We start from the raw sequence: 16326 nt of genomic DNA on the forward strand, positions 1-16326 counted from the left end.
CCTGAAGTGTCTGTAGTAAATAGAGATGCTGTTTGGAGTCTTTGGAAGATCCTTATACGTGAATCGCAATGCAGACCCTTGGGATTTTGGAGCAAAGCCCTGCAGATAACTACTCTCCTTTTGAGAAACAGTTTTTAGCTTGCTATTGGGCTTTAGTAGAGACTGAACACCTAACCACGGGCCCACCAAGTCACCATGAGGCTTGAGCTGCCCATCATGAACTGGGTGTTGTCTGACCCACAGAGTCACAAAGTTGGACGTGCACAGCAGCACTCCATCATTAAATGGAAGTGGTATATCAGAGATCGGGCTCGAGCAGGACTTGAAGGCACAAGTAAGTTGCATGAGGAAGTGACCCAAATGCCTATGGGTCTCCACTACAGTCACATTACATTCCCTCTCCCAGTCTGCACCTATGGCCTCATGGGGAGTTCCTTATGATCAGTTCATTGAGGAAGAGAAAACTCGTGCCTGATTTACAGATGGTTCTGTGCGATTTGCAGGCACCACTTGAAAGTGGACAGCAGCAGCACTGCAGCCCCTTTCTGGGACTTCCTTGAAGGACAGTGGTGAAGGGAAATCTTCCCAATGGGCAGAACTTCGGGCCATGCATATGGCTGTTCATTGCATGGAATAAGAAATGGCCAGATATACAGACTCATGGGCTGTGGCTAATGGCTTGGCTGGATGATCTGGGACTTGGAAGGACCAAGATTGGAAAATTGGTAACAAGGATGTATGGTGAAGAGGTATGTGGATAGACCTCTCTAAATGGGCCAAAGGAGTAAAGATATTTGTGTCTCAAGTGAATGCCCACCAAAAGGACCTTGGCAGAGGTGGACTTTAACAATCAGGTGGATAGGATGACACGTGCAGTGGAAACAAGTCATCCTTTTTCCCCAACTACTCCTGCCATTGCTCAATGAGCTCATGAACAAAGTGGCCATGGTGGCAGGGATAGAGGTTATGCATGGGCTCAGCAACATGGACTCCCATTTACCAAGGCTGATTTGGCTACTGCCACTGCTGAGTGCCCAATCTGCCAGCAGCAGAGACCAACACTGAGTCCATGACATGGAACCATTCCTCAGGGTGATCAGCCAGCAACGTGGTGGCAGGTTGATTACATTGGACCACTTCCATCATGGAAAGGACAGAGTTTTGTTCTTACTTGAATAGATACTTATTCTGTATGGATTTGCCTACCCTGCATGCAATGCTTCTGCTAAAACTACCATCTGTGGACTTACAAAATGTCTTATCCACCATTATGGTATCGTATCCCACACAGCATTGCTTCAGATCAAGGGACTCACTTCACAGCAAATGAAGCACGGCAATGGGCCTATGCTCATGGAATTCACTGGTCTTACCATGTTCCCCATCATCCAGAAGCAGCTGGCTTGATAGAACAATGGAATGGCCTACTGAAAACACAATTATGGTGCCAGCTAGGTGGCAATGTCTTGAAGGGTTGGGGCAATGTTCTCCAGGAGGCTGTATATGCTCTAAACCAGTGTCCAATATATGGTTATGTTTCTCCAATAGCCAGGATTCACGGGTCTAGGAACCAAGGTATGGAAACATGAGTGATACCACTCACTATTACCCCTAGTGGCCCACTCAAAAAATTTTTGCTTCCTGTCCCTGCTACCCTATGCTCTGTGGGTCTGGAAATCTTAGTCCCAATACTGATTTCATTGAACTAGAAATTAAGAATGCCACCCAGTCATTTTGGCTTCCTCATGCCTCTGGATCAACAGACAAAGAAGGGCATTACTGTACTATCTGGTATGATAGATCCTGGTTACCAAGGGGAAATTGAATAACTGGACATTATATAATGGAGGTAAAGAAGAATATGTCTGGAATACAGGGGATTCTTTAGGACATCTCTTAGTGTTACCATACCCTGTGATTAGAGTCAATGGAGAATTACAGAAACCCAATTTGATATGACTGCTAATGGCCCAGACCCTTCAGGAATGAAGGTTTAGGTTAACCCACCAGGCAAAGAACTATGACAAGCTGAGGTGCTTGTTGAGGGCAAGGGAAATACAGAATGGGTGGTGGAAGAAGGTGGATTGGGATTCTGCTGTGCTGCCTACAACTGTCCATAAGCGAAAAATCCACCATTCGGCCTGGAGATGTTGGTTGCATCATTCATTGGAGTCAACAGCCAGTATACTGCCTGCCAACCTTGAGCTCGTCAGCCCCAGAAGCTGCATGAGTCAGGAAAAGTTTGATTCAAGAACGTGAGACTTGCCAGCTTCTATAACTGTGTGAGCCATTTTCTTAAGATATATTTCTCTTTATATATGTAAGTTTTACTGGTTTTGTTTCTCTAGAGAATCCAGTCTAACACAACTACATTGTGTGAAAACACAATGTCTTTATTATTAGACACATGTGACTACTTCTTGACCGCCCACTCTCCCACTGGACAAATTCAACTGTTCCCAGTTTCTCACAAATGTTGGTATCAAGTGATAAAGTGGGCGAGGGGATAATTCATGGAGATGATGGGGGAATAATTAGGTGTCCAAGGCCACTAGGTCATGAGGTCAACTGTGGGGGATCAGCAGAGGCTAAGAACCCCTGGAAATGAGGTGAATAGGGCAAACAAAAGCCACCACACAGAAGGGCTAGGAACAGCTCCAGCCCCACCACCCAAGCCAGGTAGGGGGGCAGGAGAAACTTCATTTTGCTGAGGAAACTGGTCCTTAAAGTTCCCATTCACGTAGAATGCCCCAATACTCGGGCTAATGCTCCATGAGTCCTTAGAACCTTGGGTCCTGCAACCCTGAACATGCATTTTGATGGAGACTTCACCTAGAGGGTGAAGGTAGAATTATGGAGGACACAAAGTACAACAAAACAAAACAAAACAAAACAAAACCTCACTTACGAGGCAGTATCATGGAAGTAGATTGCCCAATCATCCTTCTGAGGAGCAGCTGGTGGGTTTGAACCGCCAGCCTTCTGGTTAGCAGTCAAGTGCCTTAGGCACTACACCACCAGATGGAATTATGGAGGACACAAAGTACTGCACATTTTAACCTCAGATTCAAGGTCCCAGCCCCAATCCCCTCCTCCCTCACACACAGGAACTTGAGTCTCTGGCTCCCCCTCACTTCAGGACCAATGAAACCCCCGGCTGCTTTTTCCCTCAGGACCCAACCCTCTCATGCTCATAATAAGGTTTTTAGCACTTACCTCCACTGACACTGATGTAACCATTATAACAATCAGTAGTTCCCACAGGGCATGTCATGAGTTTGGAGTTCGAACAGGATCCAAATACCTCCACACAAACAGGACACTTCCGGTCTCCAAGGGCAGGGATACCTGGGGAGCAGACAGCGTTGGGAGTGAAAGCCCTGTCCCCAGCCCTAGCCACCCACCTTTAGCCCCTGAGTCTCTGTGTCTCCGGGGCCCCCATCTCTCCATGTCCAACCTACTGGATCCCATACCTGGCTGAGGAAGGGTGTTGTTCAGCAGGACACTGGAACTGTTAGCACTGTTACACCAGTTGGAGGAGCAGACGCTGGCATAAGAGACGACAAGCATTCCGGGTGGCGTCAAGTGGGTGGAAATAATATCAGAATCCAGTACCCCAGGGGAGGCGCAATCTTTTCTCCCCACCAGGAGCTGTTTGTGTCCTGAGGTGGTGAGAAAGTGAAAGCTGGGTTGGAAAAAGAGGGAGACCTAGAGAGAGGAAAGGGGTAAGGAGCCAGACTTGGGGTTTCCAAGATGCTCGGGATAGATTGTAGCAAGGGCCTGGGTCCAGCTCTGCCACCTCCCAGCTGCATGCCCACAAGTAAGTCACTTACCACCTCTGTGCCCTATTTCCTCATCTGGATTATAGAAGCCATGCTTATATAATCATCACAGACTTGATGTGAGGACTGACTGAGATGCACATAAAGTTGTTTAGAAAAGTGCCCAGTACATGGTAAATGCTAGGTGAGTGACAGCCTGCCTCCTCAGCTATCTGAATAGCTCACCTTCTCACCATCTCCAAATTCTTGTGCAAATGTCACTTTCCTAGCAGTGCCTCCCTGAGCACCTGTTTTAAAATTGCAAACTTCACGTCTTTTTCCTTATTTGTCTTTCCTCGTCCGGGTATCTCTGATCTTCCTACCTGTGTCTCCTGATTTTTTCCCCTTCTGCTTTTCCCTACAGGTGCATAAAGCTCCAAGATGGAAGACGTGATTGGTTACTTGGCCACCAATGCTCAGTAAACACCTGTCAGATGCATAAAGGTTTCTCTGTGCCCACACTGTTCTCAGCTCTTTATGTAGATTATCACAAATGTCCTCACGACCACTCAGCAAGGTAGGTATTACTATTGCCACCACTTCAACCCTGTTTTTCACAAAGAAAAATGAAAGCACAGGGAATGGAAGTTAATCCAGCCTCCAGAGGCCTGGTTCAGTGATAAGAGCCTTGTCCTCCAGGCGGAAAACCTGGGTTTGATTCCCAGCCAGTACACCACATGCAGTCACTATTCATTTGCCAGTGAAGGCTTATGTGGAGTTTTCAGACTATGACAGACTAGGAAGAAAGGGCTGGTGATTTCCTCCCAAAAGTCAGTCAGTGAAAACCCTGTGGGACACAATTGCCCAATCCACAACAAGTGCTGGGTATAGGGCAGGGCCGGGCAGTGTTGAGTTTCATTGTGCATGGGAACCAACTCAGTGACAGTGAACAAACAGACCAGATCAGGGCCCATGGAACTCCAGGCAGGGAGGGGACCTGATCAGGAAGCCCAGGGGTCAGAACTCAGGGCAGGAGTGCATAGGACCCGGTGCAGGTGCCTTGACATCTTGGCCAGCCCACATACCTGGGTCAATTAACAACAGTGTCTCCCGACATATCTCGCCAGCATTGCACGTCTGGTTCCCAGCTGCAGTCCATTCAGTAGGTTCCTGAGACAGATTTGAATGAACCTTCAACATGGTCCCTGAATGACACATCAGATCATCTGGGGAGAAAGAGTCACCAGAGTCCGATTAATCCAGGGAGTCAGTCATATCTATCCCTCCAGGTCCCATGCTTGGGAAGGTGAATGCATTCCTGACTCACCGTCCAGGTGACCGGGTTGAAGAGACCCTCGATCTTGGTTAGAAGGGATTTGGGAAACCCAAGTCCACTCCCACCCCCCACCCCAGTCTTCACCCAACTTCTGCTTGAGCACCTGCCGGGACCACCTCTCACCACTTCTTAAAGAAAGTTGCTCCCCCCATCCCGTGTGAGATAGATAGACCTCTCTTAGCCTGTGACAACCTCTTCTTTCCTGTCTGGCCTCAGGCTCCTTATCTGGAAAGTGAGAATGGTGGTCGGAATGGTCATTGGTAGACCATTTCTTTCTTTCAGCTGAAAAACCCTATGTGGTGATTAAGGTTATGTGTCAACTTGGCTAGGCCTGGTTGAGTGGCTGGGCAGCTGGCGGTAGTTATTCCCCGTGATGAGACTGGCAGTCAACGCCATGGTGGAATCTTCCATGAGCAGCTGAGTGGCTGTTTAGGGATGGGGTCTGCTTCCTGGATGTAAGGAGAAGCCGTGGGAATGGTCTGCAGCTTTTGGCACACTTGAATCCTGCATGTAGCTGAGTCATCATTCAACAGCCTGCCATGTTGTCTACAGATTTTGGGACTGTCTCTGGACTTGAACTAGTAATTTGCCGTGTTCTTTGGTAACATTGGGTCTATGGTTTTTTACTTGTCGACCTTGGGCTTGTCAGCCTCAGCAGCCAGCAGCTGCCTGAGTTAAGAGAAGCCTCTAGCTCCAGTGGGCCAGGAGCAAGAGGCAGAGCTGAAGCCCAAGGCTGAGGGGCTTTCACCCAGCCCCTGTGACCTGGCATTTTGAACTCAGACTTTTAGCCTCCAAAAACTGTAAGAATAAACTCCTGTTTGTTAAAGTCATCCCATTTGTGGTATATTCCTATTAGAGTGTCACTAGGTAACCAAAACACCCTATGTCCCAAATAGAATTACCCAAATGTCATTTGTACTGAGTATTTATGAAAAAGCTAGGTTGTTGTAAAGGAGCTCTGGTGGCATAGTGGATAATGGATTTGGCTGCTAATCAGGTCAGTGCTTCAAACCCACCAGCTGTTCTGCAGAAGGAAGATGGGGCAATCTACTTCTGTCAAGATTTACAGCCTGGTGGTCATTATGAGTTAGAATCACTCAATGGCAGTGAGTTTGGAGTTTTCTTGGAATGCTGTTGTAAGCACTTTCCATGGATTAACCCATTTAACCCTCCCAAGGAGCTCACCTCCTCTGGATTACCTCATTTGACTCTCCCAGAAACCCCCAAAGTAGGTGGTGCTATTTACCATCAGCCCCATTTTCAAGATGAGGAAAGGGGAGGCAAAGGGGTTGTTAAGTATCTTGCCCAATATCTCACAGCTAGTAAGTAGCAGAGGTGGGCATGGAACTCAGGTATCCTGGCTCCTGGAGGTTAGAGGGGTGAGCATCCTCAGCTGCTCTGGCCCATTTGCCCTCAGGAGTCTAATTTGAAAACCATGGACCTAGACCTTCTCTTAGGGGCAGTGGTGGTTCAGTGGTAGAATTCCCCACGAAGGAGACCCAGGTTCAAGTCTTGGTCAATGACCCTCATGTGCAGACACCACCCTTTGGCAGGGGAGGCTTGCATGTTGCTAAGACACCGAACAGGTTTCAGCAGGGCTTCTAGAGTGAGACCAGGAAGAAAGGCCTGGTGATCTTATGAAAACCTGCCAATGAAAACAATACTGAGCACAAGGTCCAATCCCCAACTGATCATGGGGCTGACGCGGCTGTTCATTCTGTGATGCATGGGGTTGCTGGGTCAGGGACCAACTCAACAATAGCAACAAGACCATCTTAAGACCATCACATGATCAGCCCAGTGTGTCCCATGATACAAAAACACCTGTGCTGGGCTCTATAAACATATGCAACCCTCTCAACAGCCCCAATGTGAAGTGAGCAGCAGGGCTGCTCACGTCTCCCTTTCACAGACAACAAAACTGGGGCTCCTGCTGCCCTCCTCCAAGCCTGAACCCCACTCTCTCTGCCCCGATCTCCCCTTTCTCTGTCCTTTCTTATAGTTGCCCAAGCCAAAAATGCTGCTGTCATGCCTGACGATTGTCTCTCTGACAGCTCATAATGCAGCCCTCAGCACATCAGGGCTGCAGAGAATCCCCAGGTCATTCTTACATGGAGACGCCGATTCAGTGTATGTGGGGTGGACGTGCAAATTCTGAGCAGGAGGTAGAACCGGAATGGACCGGTTCAAAGCCCTGTAGGAAGTCCTGTTGACTTAAGCTGCAAAACACCAGCAGCACCTTTGTCATCAGCTCCACTGCTGCCACCCCTTTGGCTCTCACCTGCCTCCCTTCCTCCTTTTGGGTCTCCCTGTGTCACCCTGACACCCCTTTTATTCTCTGTTCTCCGCTTGGAGGTATCCTTATAAAAGGTAACTCAGTACTCTCTTCAGCACCCAAAAACACTCCACTGCCATCAATTCAAATCTGACTCATAGTGACCCCCATTGGGTTTCCAAGGCTGTACATTTTTACGGAAGTAGATTGCCTCATCTTCCTCTCACAGAACAAGTGATGGGTTTGAACCACCTGTCTTGGGACTAGTAGCCAAATGCCTTACTACTCCACCAGAACTTTCCAATGGATTCCTACTTTGGATCCAACGTCCTTAAATGGTCTATAAGGCCCTACACAATCTGGCCTGGCCTGTGGCACCATCTGAATTTCCTGCTCCAGTCCACTCCAGCCACACTGGCATCCTGGCTCTTACTTGAACATGACAGGTGCGTGCCCCTCTCAGGGCCTTTCTGTGTGCTCTCATCGTCGTTCAGAACCACTTCCCCTGAATTCTACAACACTCATCCCTCACTGCATTCAAGCCCTCTAACTATCCTGCCTCGAAGAACAGCACACACACACACACACACACACACCATCATTCTCTGTCTGACCTCTGGCGTTTCTTCTTTGCCCTTATCATCACCTGAAGTAGTACCGATTGTCTGTATTTATTTTTTGAATGTCTACCCTCTCCGTGAAGAATGTAAGCCCCATGAAGACCGGGACTTTTGTTTCATTTTGTTTGTTCCCTGGTGTATCCTCAGCATTAGTTACAGTGTCTGGCAGTAGGAGGGGCTCACTAAATAAATATTATTGTTGCTGTGTGCCGTAGAGTCAATTCTGACTCATAGTGACCCCAAGTGACAGAGCAGAACTGCCCCAGAGGGTTCCCTAGGCTGTGATCTTATGGAAGAAGGTGTCTAGGTCTTTTCTCCCACAGATCCACTCAGTGAGTCCAAACACCCGCCTTTTGGTTAGTAGCTGAGTGTGTAACCATTGCACTATCAATAAATAAATATTAATGGAGCACATTGGTGAAGGAGACTCAAAGAGGGGGTGAAGACCGGAACCCACACCTCTCTGACTCAGACACCTCTTGACAGCAATGATCCCCCTGACCGTGCTGGCCCATGGCTCTCACCAGAGTCCACTGTCTTCAGGACAGGGGCCCAATTCCCTAGGGAAGTAGTGAAGGTCATTCGTGTTGCTTCCTCACTATGGGCTCTGCCATGGCCTGTTTTGGGAAACTTGTGCTCCTGCACCCAGTTCTATCCCCTCCCCAAGCCTTTGCACAAGTTCTTCTTTCACTCTGGAATGCCTTTTCCTCCTCCACTTATTCTCTGACATCTTGTTGTACCTCTAGCCTCTGACATCTGTTCTTTTTTTCTTTTTTTAAATTGTGATTTGGGTGAAAATGAACAGAGCAAGTTCACTTTCCATACAGCAGTTCACATACACTTTGTCTCATGACATTGACTACAATTTACCCCAATGCAACAGCTCCCATCCCACTTCCTCCCGATAGTTAGCTCTTCCTTGTGTCCACCCCTCCATGTACTCCTGCCCCCTAAGCTGTCTCCCTGTCCATACACAGCCCTTCTTTCTCCCATGATTGCTCTTTTCAAGGAGTGTATCTACCTCAGGTACATGTTCAACTCATATGCCTGTCTTTTGTTTGGCTGAAAGCCACAGGTGTGGGTTCAATTCCAGACCTGAAGGGCAGCGAGGGGCCATAGTCTCAGTGATTCCACCAGGCTCCATCAGGCCAGCAAACCTGATCCCCCCTTTCTGACATTTGTTCTTACTAATGTTCAATCAATGTTTACAAACCTGAACTGAACTGAACCAGTGAAGGTTCCAAGATCTGGCTCCAGTGTCAAAGCTAGGAAAACACAGAAGGTATTGGGAATATTCATTTGTGGGGTAATAGCTCTGTGATCCATGGAGGGTGTGTGTGTGCACGTTGGTATGTGGTGTGTGTGTGGAGTGTGTATTGAGAGTTGTGTATGTATATGTGGTGTTAAGTATATGTGTTGGGGGTGTGTGGGATTTTGTGATGTGTGATGAGAGTCCTGGTGGCACAGGGTTAAGTGCTTAGCCAACCAAAATATCAGTAGTTTGAACCCACCAGCTGCTCCATGGGAGAAAGACGTGGCGGTGTGCTTCTGTGCATCTTACAGCCTGAAGAACTCAGGGGACAGTTCTACTTTGTCCTACAGGGTCTCAGTGAGTCAGAATCAACTCAGTGGCAACAAGATTTTTTTTTCTGGTTGTATGTGATGTGTCGTATGTATCTGGTGTATGTAGTGTGTGTGGGTATATGTGTGAAGTGTGTGGAATTTTGTGGTGTGTTGTAGTATGTATAGGGGGCAAGTATGTGTGTGTGACATGTAATATATGGTTTGTGTATGGTGGGTTTGTGTAGCAATATGGGTGTGTGTGTGATGGGGGTGGTGTGTGCTTATTGTGTGTGTATAGTATGGTACGTGATGTGTGCATTTGTGTGTGTACCATGGTATGTGACGTGTGTGTGTGTAGCATGGTATATGATGTGTGTGTTTGTGTGTGTAGCATGGTACGTGATGTATGTGTTTGTGTGTGTAGCATGGTATGTGATGTGTGGTATGTGTGAATTGTGTGTGTGTACCATGGTATGTGACATGTGTGTGAGTGTAGCATGGTACGTGATGTGTGTGTTTGTGTGTGTAGCATGGTATATGATGTGTGTGTTTGTGTGTGTAGCATGGTATGTGATGTGTGTGTGAGTGTAGCATGGTACGTGATGTGTGTGTTTGTGTGTGTAGCACAGTATGTGATGTGTGTGTGTGTAGCACGGTATGTGATGTGTGTGTGTGTAGCACGGTATGTGATGTGTGTGTGTGTGTTAGATGTACTATATGTTCACGGGGTGCACATGACATGTGATATGTGGTATGTGTGAATTGTGTGTGTGTTGTGTGTATTGTGTATGTGGTGCACGTGTGGTAAGTATGTGGTGTGTGTGTTATGTATTGTTTCTGATTTTTTGCTGAAATGACTACTGGATTGATAAATGTCACCTAGTCCCACAGCTGAGGGTTCAGATTCTGTCCCCTCCTTCTCATTACCCCTCCATGGCAATCACCACCCTTGGGAGAAAGTCTGCCCACTCGACCTGGCTTTTGAAGGTGGCTGACAGACCACCACGCCCTCCATCTACCTCTCTACCCCCACTAATACCCATTCCCAAGATAGGCCTGGTTACTTCCTGCCTCCTTGACCTTGCACCCACTGTTCTTTTTCCTTGGAATAGCTCTCCCTTTGTTCTCCACACCCACCTTGTCAACCTGGAGAAGGTGTAATCATCCTTTGATTCCAGCTGCACTCCCTTTCTTAATGAGGCCTTCTCAGGCAATGCTGAGGAGTCCTTCTTGAGAACATCGGCTTCCTCCCACCTCCAGGCCTTTGCAGTGCTGTTCCCTCTGCCCCTTAACCTCCACCCCAGGTCATCAGTGTCTTCCTCCTCTGAGCTCCCCTAGGCCTCAAACCTTTTCTCCTGCAGCCCTGATCACCCAATTTCTGACCATCTGAGTCTGTTACATCTCCCCTTCCTAGTCTTAGAGATGTTTTACAGCAGGGACCTGGTCTGACTCATTTGGGGTCTCCATGGATGGCCTTGGAATTCTTCTGCATGAACTCAAGTCAACAAACATGACCTAGCACCCATCCTGAGCCACACCACTGGAAACCTTGATGTCAATGACATCCTGGCCCTGTGCTCAAAAGGGGCTCCCAGTTTAGCCAAGGAGACAGAACCCATCACAAGTAGGCATGTCTGCTGAATCCACTCAGCTTCTTTCTGTGAGCTTCCTAGTGACATGGGCAGACGAGGAAGGCTCAGACTAGGAAGACCCTTCTCCTATCCAGCTCTCTGTGGTCCTCCCCATCCCCTCCTTGCCTCTTGGCCCTTGTTATTGAGACACTCCAAGGTGCTCCCCATCCCATGTGTAGGTCTATCTGCGGTTAAGTGGGAGACTCCCTCAGTGTCCCTGTTTGGCTCTTGCCTTCTCTGTCACACATGAAGCACCCCAGATTTTGACTTGATTTTTTCTTTTTCCTATTCAACAAGGAGTGGGAAGTATATGAGGGTGGTAGAGAGGCCGGGGAAGGTCAAGGGGAAGAGGGGATGGTCAAGTTGTCAGAGGTCAGCAGTGCGTAGAAATAGAACATCAGAAGCTATGAGTGATTCCCAGAAAAGTTACCAGCTAGGGGGGAAAGCCTGCCCACATCCCTGCACTCACTTCCACTGCACCTTGTAAAGTCACCTGCAAAACACCTGCCCTCCTGGCTCCCCTCCCACCAGGACTGAGCCCTGAACTCAGTCTTACCTGCCCCCATTTAAAACTCCTACTGAGGGCCCCTGGACATTGCCCTCTCTCTCTCTCTTCCTCCCCTGCCCAGACAATCTGCTCACTTTACACATTCCTGGGGGAGTAATAAGCTTCTAAAGTACTGTAGTTGCTGGCTTTGGTGTGATGGGTTTGAATGCCCCATACTTTAACAAAGGGGGACCTTACTGGAGCAAACATCTAAGGGCTCAGTTGCTGATAGAAGGGTTGGCAGTTCAATCCCACTTAGTAGCTCTCCAGGAAAAAGACCTGGTGATCTGTCTGCTCCTGTAAAGATTATAGCCTAGAAAACCCTACGGTGAAGTTCCACTCTGTCACACGGGATCACTACGAGCCAGAATGAACTCACTGGCACCCAGCAACAACGACAACAACTTATGCCTCAAGGCTGCAGCACAGGACCAGCCCTCTTCTCCTGGACATAAGACTCACCTTCAGGATTGCAGTTCTCACTCACACTTATGGACCCAATTTTCTGGGTCCCATGAAGCAAGCTGCAGCCTTCTTGGGCCATGCATCCTTGGACACTCAGCTTGGTGGTGATCCCCCCTGTGGAGAGGGAGGAAGAGTCTGATGTTGAAGTTAAGACCATTCAACCCCGAGAAGGAGGTCAGTACCACCCTCCTCTGGGACCCAGGTCTCAGTTTACCCTTCCTCCCCTAGAGACTCATAGCTCAGCTTTCAGATCTCGCCATTGGGGATCTGCCCCCCTCAGGGACCCTGATGTCCCCAGCAAAGTACCTCCGTTGAGTGTAAGGACACCTTTGTAGCAATGTGTGAGCCCTGTGGGGCAGGGAAGCTCGGTCCCAATCTCCTGGCATCCGTCTTTGGACAAGCAGGTGGGGCACTGCACGCCTCGGGGGGCTGGAGCAACTGCAGAGGTGAGAGTGTGAGAGGGATTGAAGGGGTTCTGGGTTTGGCTAAGATGCCTCCTCTCCGCCCTGCTTTCACTGGCCCCAGTCAACCTCCTGAACCTCCTAGAACATGCCTTCTTGGTTTCTCTCACACAGGCCCAGAGTGTGAGGAATTAGGGATTTGGGTTAGTGACAGAGCGAGAATAAGAGATCTGGGGAGAAGCAGCTGGGACCTGAATACAGAGGGGGTCAAATCAGGGAAAGGACACTGATGTTCCAGCTAGGGGTGTGGTGGGAGCGGTGAGGGGAGAGGAGAAGCCTTCTGAGACCACCTGCAGACACATCAGTCAGGGCACGGGGAGGTACTCCTGGGCCAGGAAGGAATCAGTTCACCTGCAAGTTCTACTAAACAGTCAAGGGAGACAGGATGTTCACAAAATATCCCAAAGAGAAACGCAGAACTGGGCCCTCCAAGTGGAGTTCATAAAGCTCACGTAGCGTCCATGCCAACATTGGACAAAGACAGTGGGAGAAAGGGAAGCTATAGACCAGGCTCACTCGGGAAGAGGAAATGCAATAACCCTCAATAAAGCATTAGTGAAGCAAACATAAACCAAAAAACCAAACTCACTGTGGTGGAGCCGATTTCCACTCACTCATCCCTTAGAGGACAGAGTAGAATTGCCCTATTGGGTTTCCAAGGCTATCAATCTTTATGGAAGCAAAGCCCAAACCAAACCCACCACTCAATTCCTATTCACAGCGCCCCTAGAGGACAGACTAGAACTGCCCCATAGGGTTTCCAAGGCTGTCAATCTTTATACAGAAGCAGACTGCCTCTTTGAACCAAACACAGAGTACAGAAAACAAGATGCCCAGGTTAGATCACCACCAGTCTGAGGTAGGTTTCACTTAGAAGCAGGACATCTGACCACTTCAGGGCCTTTAGAAGAAGCTAGGCTAGGGGAGTCCTGGGAGTGGACAAGAAGGACAGGTGGAAGTGAGGAAGCAGGAAGTGAGCCAACCAGCCAGGGAGCAGTCAAGGGATAGATGGAGTGAGCCAGGAACAGGTGAGGAAGGGAACTACTGGGTGAGGAAATGGTGGGCAGTGGGACAGAGGAGGAAGCCAATGGGGGAGGAGGCAGATGAAGAAGGGAGAGAGTGGGGAGTGGGCGAGGACCAAGGGAGACACTATGAGGAAGGGGTCAGTGGTGGAGGCCAAGGAGGGAAGTGATTCTAAATAAGAATCATTCAGCATAGGGCCTAAGGCATCTGACGGCTAACCAGAAGGCTGATGGTTCAAACCCAGCAGCCACTCCTTGGAAGGAAGGTTGGGCAATCTACTTCCGTAGAGATACTACCTTGGAAACCCAAGGGGGGCTTGTTGCTATGAGTCAGATCTGACTCAATGGCAGTGAGTTTGGTTTGGTTTTAGTTCCACGCTCAGCCACTCACCTCCATCCCCTCCCCACCTTCTTATCTCAAACCTGTGGTGAAGGGCTGGGTCCAGAGGGCAAGGCTGTCGGTCAGGTTGTTGCATAAGTCCTTCTGCCGGCACACGTGGGTATAGGAGATGACAGAGAGGCCAGGGCCGGACCTGTGCTGGGTGATGTGAGCCTCCTGGTCTTCAGCCAGAGTGCAGCCCTTGGTAAGCACTACAGTCACCTGGGGTCCTAGGCAGAGGGAGGGAGGCCCAATGGGAGTACATGGGGATCAGGACTCCAGGGTCCGGGCATAAGGGAGAGAGGCTAGAGAGGAGGTGACTGGGTACCCGCCACTCCTCCAGCCCAGTTCTGGAGCTGGGGATGGGAAGCGGCTCCTGGTGCCAGTGGAGGGGCCCAAGGAGTTACAACACAGAATGTGGGTAGAGCTGAACAGGGTGTCTGGCAAAGAGGGGTGAGGGCTGTGGCCCTGGGCCATCTCACCATTATGAATGAGTATCAGTGTGTCTTGACAACCCCAGCCGTCTTCACAGAGTTTGGAGGCAGCCTTCCAATAGAGGGGCAGTGAAGTTGCCGGGTGCACAGCATCTTGTGTCAGGTGCTGGCAGGTCAGGGCCGCTGCTCCTAGGATGGAAAGGTCAAACTCATCTCAGCAGCACCCCTTTGCTCCCTACTCAGGGAAATCCTCCAGCCACCAGCCTCTGGGGTTGGAGTCCTTACTCACGGGGCAGAGGCAGGGTGAGGGTGACCCCCAGGAGAGCCAACAGGGTGGCAGGACTCATGACCGCTCTGCAGCTGAAACAGTGGCACCTGCAGTTTCTCTTGGGAAATGAGTCATCGTTGTCCCTGAGCAGCCCAGGAAAGGAATGCGGAAGTGAGGGCTCTGCTAACCCATGTCCTGGGCCCCTTCCTGAGTCTGCAACCATTTGAAGGGTCTAGAATCTGGGACTCCCCTACTTCCCTCAGACCCTACAATATGAACCACAAGCCCCCTCCTCCCTCAGACCCTGGAATCCAGGCTCCCAGCTACTCCATCCCTCAGATCTAGGATTTTGGGTCCCCAGCCCCTATCCTGGGAGCTCTAGTAGCATAGTGCCTAAGGCATTTGACTGCTAACCAGAAGGCTGGTGGTTCAAACCCACCAGCCACTCCTCAGAAGGAAGTGGGCAATCTACTTCTGTAGAGATACCGACTCAGAAACCCGAGGAGGGGTCTCTCTGAGTTGAATCCAACTGGATGGCAGTGAGTTTGAGCCCCCATAAGAACTGAGGCCCCCTGGCCCCCAGGCCACACTAGTCCACAACTCTAGTCCCCTTCTAACCTGAACAATAAATGAAAATTCTATTTAGGTCCCTCAGTAAAATTCTATTGTACCAGGTCATTATGGTTCTTAGAGATTTGAGTAACTTCCTCAAAGTTGTTGACCAGAGGCCAGGCATTACCCCAGATGTTGTTGTTGTTAGGTGCCGTTGAGTCATTTCCAACACATAGTGACCCCATGCACAGCAGAACGAAACACCGCCCAATCCCGCGCCAGCTCCACGATCCCTGCTATACTTGAGCCATTACCCAGATACGGCTGGTGAAAACTGACCAGAACAAAAACCTGATGCTTTGGTGACCTTCCACATGACCTCAACTACAAAACAAACAAACAAACCCGAACCAACACTGAGTGGGCCTGGCAACACGGACTCATTTAAGTCTTTTTTTTTTTTTTTTCGTTGGTGACACATAGGGTTTTCTTTTTCTTTCATTCTTTCTTTCTTTTTCCAAACTGTGACTCGCATGAAAGTTTACAAGCAAATTGGTTTTCCATTCTGTTTTGTGACATTTCCTGCAATCCCCACACTGTGACAGTGTTCTTCCCCCTCCCTCCCTGTGCCCACACCCTTCCTTCATCTCTCCTTCTCAACCCTTCCTATCTTCCCAGCTCTGTCCTGGGCAAATGCTGTCCCCTTGATCACACAGGCTTGTTTGTTCTGATGACTACATACCCTCCTGATATTACTGCTCACCTTATAGGCTTGTCTATCATTGGGCTGCCAATTGAGAGATGGGGATTCAGTTCAGTTCCTAGCTTGAAGGGTGTCTAAGGGCTTGGGGGTGTCAGACCAGTAAGCCTGGTCTTTTTAAAGATTTTGCATTTTCTTGTACATTTTCTCCCACTCTAACTAGGACCACTTATTGTGATCTTTTTCAAAGTGGATGGACTCTTTTCTGAAGTGAGGAATGTGACTAAATAGAATAAACCCCCCTTGATCCCC

The 16326-nt window shown here is 49.2% G+C and overlaps 1 protein-coding gene across 1 annotated transcript; it reads right to left on the reverse strand.

Annotated features, from left to right (window-relative positions):
- Positions 1–2556: 2556 nt before the first annotated feature.
- CD177 (CD177 molecule) lies at positions 2557–14841 on the reverse strand. The gene is given in 10 exon segments (XM_042781257.1): positions 2557–2685; positions 2687–2832; positions 3217–3348; positions 3474–3662; positions 4847–4987; positions 12196–12312; positions 12505–12652; positions 14124–14290; positions 14543–14677; positions 14784–14841. Coding segments are annotated over 10 exon segments (1362 nt in total).
- Positions 14842–16326: the final 1485 nt, after the last annotated feature.

This window comes from Orycteropus afer, unplaced genomic scaffold, assembly GCF_000298275.1.
Source record: "Orycteropus afer afer isolate SDZICR_OR568_19922 unplaced genomic scaffold, OryAfe1.0 scaffold00099, whole genome shotgun sequence".
Classification (NCBI taxonomy): Eukaryota; Metazoa; Chordata; class Mammalia; order Tubulidentata; family Orycteropodidae; genus Orycteropus; species Orycteropus afer.